General features: G+C 59.7%; 1 protein-coding gene across 3 annotated transcripts; it reads right to left on the reverse strand.

Annotated features, from left to right (window-relative positions):
* Positions 1-310: 310 nt before the first annotated feature.
* Positions 311-10,272, reverse strand: TRMT1 (tRNA methyltransferase 1). 3 transcript variants are annotated; one of them, XM_005310643.5, is made up of 17 exons: positions 10,144-10,272; positions 8,198-8,573; positions 7,672-7,727; positions 6,922-7,055; positions 6,044-6,231; positions 5,355-5,470; positions 4,907-5,019; positions 4,111-4,259; positions 3,820-3,903; positions 3,380-3,449; positions 3,166-3,300; positions 2,899-2,984; positions 2,400-2,508; positions 2,068-2,144; positions 1,335-1,454; positions 655-769; positions 311-528 (listed from the first exon to the last, which is right to left on the reverse strand). In XM_005310643.5, the coding sequence occupies exons 2-17, from the start codon at positions 8,551-8,553 to the stop codon at positions 445-447; spliced, it is 1,992 nt and encodes a 663-aa protein (XP_005310700.2). In that variant the 5' UTR covers positions 8,554-8,573; positions 10,144-10,272; the 3' UTR covers positions 311-444. The 3 variants fall into 3 exon arrangements, with proteins under 3 accessions (XP_005310700.2, XP_065432476.1, XP_065432475.1); XM_065576404.1 differs by having other exon boundaries at positions 8,198-8,577; positions 10,144-10,227; XM_065576403.1 differs by lacking the exon at positions 10,144-10,272 and adding an exon at positions 9,800-9,832 and having other exon boundaries at positions 8,198-8,577.
* Positions 10,273-11,049: the final 777 nt, after the last annotated feature.

Here is an 11,049-nt window from a genome sequence, read left to right on the forward strand (position 1 = left end):
AGTCCTGCTCGGGGGATGCAGGCAGAGGGGACACACCAGGGCAGGGGCAGAGCTGCGCGTAGAACCCAGGAGTCCCAACTCCCCCCCCACATGCCTGATCAATTGCCGGTGGGGAAACAGAGGCAGAGCAGCTCCACCATCCTGCCTGGCATCCAGCCGGGCTGTGGTTAGGGGACCCTTCCTCCGCCCGAGGCTGGGGGGCTCAGGGCACAGCCCTGCCTTCCCCTCAGTGCCTGCTTTGGGAAGTGGTGGGGAGGGGGCTGAGCTCCCCCCTGCGTGCCCCACACAGAAGCATGACACAAGTCTGGGCTTGTACATAAAAAGGAGACACCCTTGTTTTAATGGCCGGCCGCACGGAGACCATCAGTCTTAAAACAAAGCGCTTGCACCTTCACCGAACTAAAAAATAAAGCCCCGTAGCCTCTGTTCCTGCCGGGGGCTGGGCTACTGGGGGGGGCTGTCTGTCTTCACGGGCTCTGGGGCCGGTTCAGGGGAGGGACAGCACTTCTCAGCCCCCGCGCCGCTCCCCTAGCAGAGGGAGAGAAGCTACAGTCAGGGTTATGGGGTATTACAGCCACACCGGGGCCAGGAGCTGCCACGCCTCTGACCCCCGCTCCCTCCCCCAGATTCACAGCCCCCCCAGCCAGTCCTCACCTCCTTGAGCCTTTTGCAGGGGATGTTTTTCAAGTGGCCCCCGTCCTCCGCTCTCTCCTTCCGCTTGTTCTGATGCAGCTTCCGCTTGTCCTGCAGGGAGGTGGAAATGCCGCCCCTGGAAAGGCAGGAGGGGGCTGGGTGAGGAGGGCTGTGAGCTCAGCCCAGCCCCCAGGGTTAGCTTCACCCCCCAGCAGTGGAGTTTGCTCAGCTACAGCCAGGAGTGACAGCAGCTGGCTCTGGGGTGGAGCATGGCAGCTGTATAACAGCAGGCCCCGAGGAGCGTTCACGTATCCACAGGGGCTGGAGGCTTTGAAGAGACCAAATAGAAGCAGGAAAGGGCTACCAGTCTGGCTGGGTAGTAGCCACACAGAGGTGGGACCTTGCTCTGATCTGTATCCAGAGTCGTCCTGGTCTGGAGTTGGAGTCAAGGTAGAACAGCCGCCCCTAGCGTTAACTCCTCCCCACTAGGCATCCCTGCAGCTGTCACAGATGCACTTTGCACACGCGTGAAGTCTCCAACCAGCCCTAGCCCCACTTTACAGTGGGGAAACTGAGGCAGGGAGTGACTGGCCCACTCACCCCACACAGCCAGGAATAGAACCCAGGAGTCCTGCATCTGAGCGCGCGCACACACACACCCTCCCCGCTCAATCTTGGCCCAGTCCATTGGCCCCCCTTACCCTGCTTTCGCTCTGGCTTTAGGGCCCCAATACGCTTCGGGATTCTCCTGGAATCGTTTCAGACCCTGCTTCCTGGATTTGGGGTTGGCGTCCTCGCGGACGGTGAAGGATGCCTGCAGCCTGGGGCATGGAGGAGAGGGAGACAGATGGCTGAGTGCTTTGCCAGGCGTGCTTCCGGAGCAGCCTGGGGGGGCGGGGAGAGTGGATCAGCCCCATGGGCCCATCTAGCCTGGTATTCCTCACACACACACCCCCTGCTGCTCTGGCTCAGACCAGAGGGCTGGGGGCCACTGGGCTCAAAGCCAGGCTAGCCCCGTGTCTCCCAGCTGCTCAGCACACCTGCAGGGAAAAGTTCCTCTTTAATCCACCTTAGACAGCTGCATTGCCCTGAAGCAGCAGGGTTTGGCAGCCTCCCAGAACCTCTGCACAACAGGGGCAGGGCCCTGGAGAGGCTATACCAGCCCCCCATCCCTCCCCGAGACCATCCCTGTCTCTTCCCCAGCGAGCTCACAGAAGGTCAGCCTCAGTACCACTGTTTTACAAATGGGGAAACTGAGGCACGGGAGGACATGACCCCACCCACACTGAAGGCCAGTGGCAGAGCCAGGCCTAGAACCCAAGGGTCTCAAGTGCTGGTCCAGCGTTCTCCCCACTAGGCCACACTGCCTCCCACCAGCAAAGATGGCAGTGCGCCAGGTGCGGGCCTGATTCCCTTCGAACACCCAGGCCGTACGTGGGCTCCACGGAGAGGATGTGGAAGGCTGGGCTGGTGTCCGAGAGTCGCTCTCTCTTCACAGGATGGAGTCTCTCCTGGGGAGAGAGATCAAGTCATTTTTTTCCTTGACTTCCCCTCCCCGCAGCCCTGGACTCCCTCCACACATAGTTCAGCCGGTGGCCCTCAATCCTGAGCCGCAACAGATAGGTCCCCCCTCCCTCCCGGTCTCCCAAACCCTGCCTCCCCCCACTACCTTAACTAGCCTCACAGCCAGCCAGGCACCCCATCAGCTGTGACCTGTTTGGGGCAGGGGGGGATGAGGAACGCTAAGTCCCCCCGACCCCACTCACCCAGCATCTCATGATGTCCCAGAGGACGGAGGGCGGCGCGTCCGTCTTGATGGCGTTCTTGCAGGCGTGGGAGAGCGACACGCGGTAGCCGGCGTGGAGGAGGGCGGATCTGGAACCGGAGGGGAGCCCTCAGGCCATGGTGGAGTGGGAACCCTCTGCTGCCTGCGGGCCCCGGGGCTCTCCGAGGTGGGGGCAGCTCAGGAGGGGGCGCTCTCCCCAGCACTCCCTAGTGGTAAGTGGAGCGGGGGGATGCTCTTCCCCTGGGGGAAAAATGTGCTGCTTCCAATCCCGACCTTAGAGGTAGCGTGTCCCAGTCGAGGGGGGGCCCGGTCTGGCTCTCTGCCCCCGCTCTCCTGGGGGCGGGTCCCCTCCTGGCTCTGTGCCTCAGTTCCCCACCCACTCCAGGGGTGTTTGGAGCAGAAGCTCCTTGGGATAGGGGCTGCCCCTGGCTCTGCCCCACGCCCGGCACCTGGGGCCGGTCCCGTAACGCCCAGAGTACCTGAACTGCAGCAGGGAGGGGGTGTTGCAGTGGATGGTACTGCTCAGGCAGTCGAGGGTGTAGTACAACGGGACGTCGCTCAGCTCCTGGCCAGAGGGGAACACGGTGGATCAGCACAGGCTCCGCCCCCAGAAACCCAACTGACCACGCCCCCACCCTCCCCGATGCTCCCCAACTCAGACCCAAAAGACAACCCGATTCCCCAGCAGGGCCCTTCTGCCCTATGCCGCTTGTTCCCCGGGGGGTGCTGCCCCATTGGCCCCTCACCTCGGTCACCATGCTGAGCACCCCCTGGATCCGATCCTGTGTCCCGAACCGTCCCGGGTTGCTCCCCAAGGCCGACAGGACCCTCTGGACAAAAGCTGGGTCGTGGAGGGGCTCTGCCCACATGGGGCCACCCAGCTGGGGGAGAGAACAGCAGGTAAGGGCAGCGTGCCCGGCCGTACGGGAGCGGGGTGCACCGGGGGAGCGGGGGGCTCACCTGGTGCCGCTGGTGGCAGTGCTCACAGGAGGGGCCCACTGGGGGGCCAGAGGCAGCCGAGTATTTAAAACTGAATCAATCAGAAGGGTGATTAGAGATCTAATGGGGTAGAGCCCCTTCCCCAGCTGCGCCCCTCCAGCCCAGCCCCCCTCCAACACCCCCGAGCGCCCATCCAACCCCCCCGAGCGCCCATCCAACCCCACTGTCCTAACCTGAGATCTTAGTCCAGCTCCACCCCCCAGCTCTCCCAGGCCAGGCCCCCCTCCAGGGACCAGTCATCCCCTCTCCACTCTCCCCATCCATTCTGCATCTCCAGCACTGGATTCTCCCATCCAGTGGGCACTAGGTCCGAGGACAGGTCCCCGCCCGCGGCTCTCCAGGGCCAGGAATTGGAGTCAGCCCCTGTCCCGGGGTGAGGTGGAGAACCCGGAGCCCCCTACTTGCTCCCGTGGCTGGTCATCTTGCCGAGTCTCTGGAAGTGGTGCGTCCCGCAGCCCACACAGTTATACACCAGGGCCTGTTTGCTGCAGAGACAGGAGGCGATTCAATGAACAGCAAGCAGGGGGGGGATGCCAGCAGGGGGCGCTGCAGGGCTGGGGGGAGGGGGAGCTCCTGGCTACTCCACTCCTGGCCTCTCCAGCAGGGGGCGCTGTGGAGAGCAGGGTGAGCTGCTTGGCCCAGTTCTGGCCGGCGCCCCAGGATGAAACGCCCGCCTGCAGAGCCCGGCTCACCTGGCAGAGGCTTTCACGGTGGCCTGGCCGGTGAAGACCCGCACGAAGACCCGGATGTAGAAGTCGGCGCTGACCGCCAGCAGCGGCACGATGTAGCGCTGGTAGCAGTTGGCTCGCAGGTCCAGGCTGTGCAAGATGATCCGCAGGGCCTGCGCGTGGAAACGGGCGCTGCAGAGCCGGGCTCAAGGATCTGCCCGCGAGGCGGGAGCGGGGAGAGGTGGAGTGCTGGGGTGCGGCCTGGGTCTGGGGCCCACGCTCCCCTTCCAATACTGGGCCGGATTCCCACGCCCAGCTCTGCTGGGACACGCGTGCGCCAGGTCTCAGCCCAGCCCTAGCAGGACCAGCATCGCAAGTAGGGCCCCAGGACTAAATGGGCCAGGGAGCAGGCTGAGCTCCCCTTCCCTCTGGGGCAGCGGTTCTCAAACTGGGGGGCAGCGAGTCACGGCCGGGGCCGCTGGCCCCACTGATCGACTCCTCGCTCTCCCTCCCAGCGCCTACCGCGGAACAGCTGTTCAACAGTGTGCAGGAGGCGCTGGGAGGGAGGGTGAGGAGTAGGGATGGGGTGTGCTTGGGGGAGCGGGTGGAGAAGAGGAGGGGCAGGGGTAGGGCCTTGGGGGAAGGGGTGGAGTGGGGGTTGCACACCCCTGGGGAAAATTAGAAGCCGGCTTGGGGGTCCATGAAAAATTTTAAATCAAAATGAGGGTCCTCAGGTTGCGAAGGTTTGAGAACCACTGCTCTAGGGGGCAGGCAGGTGGACGGGGCGGGGCATGGAGGCAGAGGCCCCGCCCCCACTCACCATCTCGTGGCAGAACTTGCCCTTGATGGACATGGCTCCGTACTTGCTGTAACATGTCTCCCCGCTGTTCCCGGCCATCACTGCCATGTCGGTGCAGGTCACGCACAGCAGGCCTGCAAGGGGGACATCCCAGGGACGGTCAGTGGAGGATTCTTCCCCCAGCCACCAGCCTCACCTGCTCTAGGATTGGACAACCCAGCCTAGCTGCGTCTCCACCCAGAGTTCAGAGCCTGGGATAGCCGGTGGGGTCCTCGCTTCAGAGGTGGAGGAGGGAAGTGATCTGCCCCTGGGACAGATGGAACCAGGAGTGCGGATTCCTGACCACCGTGCTCTAACCCACCAGATCCTACAGCCAAGGCATCCGTGGAAGCTTGCAAATGTGGCAAGTCACTGCTGTAAGGAAGCTCGCAGCGCCAGCAGCCCTGGTGCTGCCCCCCACCCCACTCACCTCCTTCACTCACCGCCTGCACGGCGGCGTCCAGGAAGGTGGCAGGGCTGCCGTACGGATCCAGGTCGATGATGTCGAACGGATGCTTCTCCGCCTTCTGCTGATACATCAACATCCTGCAGGCGGGACGGGGACAGACGCTGAGCAGGGGGGTCTGCGGGGCCAGTTCGCAGCTTAGGATATCCGAGGGCTCTTATCCACCAAGCCCCCCACCCACACAGCCCCTCCCCCAGCCCCTGCACTGAGACCCCCTTATAGGGCACAGTCTCCCTGGCTTGTTATTTACTAAGTGTATTACGGTAGCACCGAAGTGCCCAGTGGCGGCCCAGGGCCCCCTGGTGTTGTACAGAGACAGAACCCAAAGACAATCTCTGCCCCGAACAGCTTCCGCCCCACCTCTCTGCCAACAGGAGCGGGTAGTTGTTAGCCATCGTGGCCGCTGGAGGCCTGTCTCGCGAACCCACCCACCCCATTCGGTACAGGAGTCGCTACCTGCTAACCAGCCACTTGGGGATTTTGCCAGATTCCCCTCACCAGAGCCAACTAGTCCCATTCCCCCCCCCCAAATCCTCCAGGTACAAGGCCATTCGCCCTCCTGCTTCTGGGCCGTCTCGATCGGGAAGCTCAGGCCAACCCGCTCAGTGCACATGATGCCAGAGCGGCCCATCCCCCTCTCCCCCCAGCTTTACCTGGCATCGGCCAAGCTCGACGTCACCAGGTGCCCGACTCCATTGAACTGGACGTTCCTCGCCATGAGCTCGACGGCTTTGGAGGAGAAATCGTTGGCCACCACGGCCCGGAGGCCAGGCACCTCCTTGGCAAAGCGGATGGAGCGGAGCCCCGAGGCGGCCAAGGCCTCCAAGATCCGCACTCCTTCCTGCGCGGGGGGGAAGGGACCACATCTCAGCCGAAGCCCACACGCCCGGGGTCAGCGATCAGCGGGGAATCGAACCCGGGACCTCTGGATCCAACAGCACAAGCCCCAGGTCGGTTAGCCACGGCTGAAGCAGGCTCATCCACCTCTGCCCGCGGCCCAGCCATCACGTGGGTTACGTGCGTTAGCACATTGGAGACTCGTGTCCAGACACTGATGCCTGGAGCCCAGTGGTCAGCTCGGGATTAGGAAGTTTCTCCATCCACCTGCATGCCAAACTCCAATTCCCGGGCAAGGTTAGCAAGACCCTGCGCGCCCACCGAGCTGGAGGGGCCAGCGCAGACCTGCCCAGAGCTTCCTCGCACCAAGACGGGTTGCAGTGCCGTGGATGAAGGCAGCATAAAGCTGCAGCTTAAATAGGGAGAGGGTTCGGATCCTCCTTAAGAACTGGGGGCGGGCTGGTCAAGGGAGAATCTCCCCTCCCCACATCCTGCTTCAGACCCAGAGGGTGTGGGAGGGCCACCGCTGGGGGGAGCGATTTAGGGGAACCCACCCATCCTACCCAAAGAGAGATCGGCTGGTCTCTTTGGCCCGTGAACTCCTCGAGGCAGGGACCGTTTCTCTCTCTGGGCAGTGCCTGGCAAGACGGGGGCCCTGGTGCTACGGGAAAGGTAGCGCTAGGTTTATATGCACCTTGCACACTTCTCCCACTGCTGCCACTGCCCGCGCTGCCCCCTCCTCGTCGGGCGCTGGTTCCGACCCAGCCTCCTCCCCTTCGGAAAGATCCACAACCACCTTCTCCACCTTCTCCTCTCCTGGGACGGCAACTGTAAGAGACAGAGCGGGGTGGATGCGAGGGTGTCAGCCGTCCCCCCCGCCCCTTCCCACTCCAGCACCGCCACAGATCTGGGCAGCATCTCTGGGTGGGCCTTTAGCTCTGGTGCGCAAAGAGGCCTTGCAGTTTGGGGTGGGGGAGGAGGGGGAGGACGGGATGCCCCTCTGTGCTGGGGGCCCTAACATTAAGGCCCTGAACTATCCCTGTTCCCAGCCTCTGGCCACACCCCGATCTGCCCGCTATGCCAGTGTCCTGGACTCTGGCTAGTCCCTGCACCCTAGGGGCGATAGGGAGAAGCATAGCTTCAGCTTCGGCCTAAGGAGGCCCCTGTGGAGCTCAAATAGGGAGCCCACAGAAGCAGCTTAAAATTCCCACCCGCAAGCAGCGCAGAAAGGGAATAACGGAGAACCAGAGCCGAGCGCCTGGCATCCCCTGGTCCTGCTGCACTGGGCTCAAGGCGGAAGTGGGACAGGAGGCCAGAGGGTCACAGGGGTCCCGACTGGCTTTGAAAGCTAGGGTGCTAGTGAGGGTCGTACGAAGTTAACCATCCTGCTCACTGCATTGGGGCGGGGGATATTCGAGAGGGAGACACAGACATTTCCACTTACTCTGAATCCCCTTGGCTGAAAGCTGAAGGCGAATGAATTCTGTGATCACGGCACACCTGAGGCGGAAGGTCAGAGAGAGAGAGAGACACACACAGGCCTTAGTGCCCATTAAGGCTCAGATCTAGGTCACGTCCCCTGGCGGACTCATGTTCCTGCGCAGTTTTTCCAAGCAATTCTCTCTATTGTCTTGTTAGCCCTGATTTCAAAAGTGACTGGATTTGGGGGGCCCTGATTGGAGACACGTTAATCCCCCGCCCCCCCTCGCCCTCACAGCAGGTGCTTGGCACTAGAGAGGTATGGTCTAATAGGAGAAGAACGGTGGTGTTTTGGAGACCTGGGTTCAATTCCGTGCTCTGCCACAGACTGCCTGGGTGAACCTGGGTCTCGATTTCCCCATCTGTACAATGGGATAATAGCCCTGCCCAGCCTCACAGGAGGGTTGCAAAGTGCTCATATATTACCGTGATGGGGGCCAGATAAGTACCTAAGATAAACAGCTCCAGGCCCTCCTCTTACTTGTACTTACGTCAGGTCTCGGTTAAACTCTTGCACGGGGTTGTAGAACACTTCGTTGGCACTGGGGAAGATGATCTTCGCTTTCCCCTCCGCAATCACCGTCTCCCCAGTTTGCACGGGGCCAGCGCAGCTCCCAGCATCCATCGCTAGGTCAGATGTAGGCAGCCGCTCCTCACTCTGCTCTGGATGGGAGCCATTGGCTTCCTGTGGGCATTGCCCCTCCATGTCCTTGGAAGGACAGAGCTTTCTGGCTGGCAGATCTTTGGGTGGCGGGAATCTCCGGCCCCTTCCAGTTGTTACAGTTCTGCCCGGCTGCCGGATGCAGCGTCTCATAAACCAAGCCAGTAGAGCGAACTCAGCTTTCATCAGAACATCTTGTGTCACAGCTGTCTCCAGAATACAAGAGAGAAATAGTCCCTGAAGGATCCCCAAATGCTTTATAAACTACGCTCTTACTACAGGTTGTATTGTGGTAGTGCACTAGGCACTGTATGTTATTCGGTGTATTACAGTCGCATCTAAGAGTCACAGGCCACAGCCTCACAGTGTTCAGTCCCAGAACAAAGACAGGCCTTGCCCCAAAGCGCCTGCAATCTAAATATAAGAAGAGGCAACAGATGGCTGTAGACAGGGGAGCAAAAGGAAACCATATCAGTAAGTGTGATGAGCAGCGGTCTCTGTACATCAGCCATTGCCAAGTGTTTTTGTAGCCCTCATGGCAAAGGAGAGTTAAGGAGGAATTTGAATTAGGACAACGAAATGGCTTTGCCAATGAGCATGCAAACGCTACTTCTGTAGCTCTCATTCCTGTAGTACCCAAGCACTGCCCAATCTTTAACGTCTTTCTACTCACGACCACTGTGAGGGAAGGAAGTGCTATTATCTGCGTTTTGTGGGAAAACTGATCTAGTTACATTGCTGCAACAATCTGGAGTGGATGCAGCACTACCCTATAAAGGTTTTGAGATCAGCAGAGCTTGATTTGGTAAATTTACCAGCACATCTTTATACTACTAAAACCACAGCCGCAAGAAGATGTGGCAATGATTTAACTACCTACATAGAAAAAAAAATCAGTGCAAAAACAGCGTATAGACAAACCCTTAGCTCATGAGTTCTGTAAGACAGGGCATCTTTTTGTTTTGTGCCCATACAGCACCTCACAAAACAGGACCCTGCTCCATGGCTTGGACTCCTAAGTGTTACTGCAATACAACAGCATTGTCAGCCCCACACATCCAAAAATTAGTCATCACAATGAAAGACGTTACAAGGTTGGCTTAAAGTCATCCGATTTCTTTGAAATAACACATGGGGTTCTTTTTATTTGATTTCTGGCATGGGTGCCATTGGGGTTCCCCAGGATTGTCCCTTTTTTTGCAATAGCTTCCCAGCTGAAACAGTTCAGATACCACAGGGTGGGTTTGGGGTTTTTTTGTGTGTACTTCAGAGGTAGCAACCCTAATAAAGGGTAGATGGTTATTTTTCCTTAAACAAAAGCTTGAGATTCTCATGTAGTCAGATGAGACAAGGAGCCAAGGTTGGTTTTTTTTTTTGGGGGGGGGGGGGGAGAGAAGGAGACGGACAAGCCACCAAGTATCATGAGACTTACAATGAAACTGCAAGACATCCCCCCCGCCTGACGTTTTCTGGGAGACAGCTCAAACTGCTTGAAGGACCAGAGGGCCTCAATCCCTCAGAATTAACGTGGGGGGAGGAATGGGAGGGGACCCTGTTTAAGGAGCCGATGCCAGGTTTTGAGCCTCGTGCAGGATAACTCAGAGGAGGAGGAAAGGGGAGAATAATCCCCACATGTCCCCCAGACTGAGGATTTGAGAGCTGAAATGTGAGATACCCTCCCAAAAAAGCTAAATAAATCCTGAGCCCACGGGGCCCTCCCTGGGGTGAGGGGCAGAGTATCCCCTTCCCCTCATTAACACTCCAGGCTTCCCTCACCCAGAAAGCGCAGCAAACTCAGCCTTCCCTCCACGCCTTCCAGAAGCAGCTACATGGGCGGCGCCATATTGTATCCTGCGGGGAACGATCATGTGACCCCCATCCGGCCAATGGGAGGTGCCATGTACAGGGTGGCTAGAGGGACAAACGGCTTGGCGGCTGTGACCAAACGCGACCGGAAAATCAGTCCCATTGAGAATGGGCGGTGGGGGGCAGCTGAGATAGGGACTGGGTTGAAGAGGAGTCCTGCCAGGTCGGGGGCGTGTCCCTCTTTTGAGGATCACTGTCAGGCTGCTCCCCCTTTAATGTGGCTGCATCATGACTGCAACCCAGGCAGCCTGGCAATAAAAACCACCATGGCACAACACAGGGAGTGCGTGAGACACCCATCCAGTGCCCCGCAAAATGCAGCCATGTCAAGAACGCCACATGGCAGCAGGGGTGCAAAACACGCCACTTTGTGGACTGAGCTCTGGTTCCCCACCCCCAGCCCCGTCGGGATCCAGCAGACTCCCTGAGGTCCGCACCTATCCTGAGGGGTGGAGATCTGTAGCTGGCCCTATCCTCTCCCCCGGAGCAGAGGGGCTCAGTGGGTATAGATCTGTATTCCCATTCTCTAGTCCTCTGCACAGGCCTGGTGGTGGTAGTGGTGGAGGAGGGGACAATGTCTGTAACCCCTCCCACCTCATCTCCCCCCCATGAGGCTCATTAACTCCTCCGAGAGCCTTCAGCAGCATCCCAGGAAGGGATGGGGATGCCACAAATGAAGCTGATCCCTCATCCCCACCCCCTCCAGGGTCCACAGGTGCATGCCAGGCCTGCAGACTCCACAGCCAGACAGGGCCTATTGGCCCATCCTAGTCCTTCCCTACATATGGCTACTCAACTGTCTGTCTCTTCCTCCTG

Source organism: Chrysemys picta, chromosome 22 (genome assembly GCF_011386835.1).
Source record: "Chrysemys picta bellii isolate R12L10 chromosome 22, ASM1138683v2, whole genome shotgun sequence".
In the NCBI taxonomy this organism is placed as follows: Eukaryota; Metazoa; Chordata; order Testudines; family Emydidae; genus Chrysemys; species Chrysemys picta.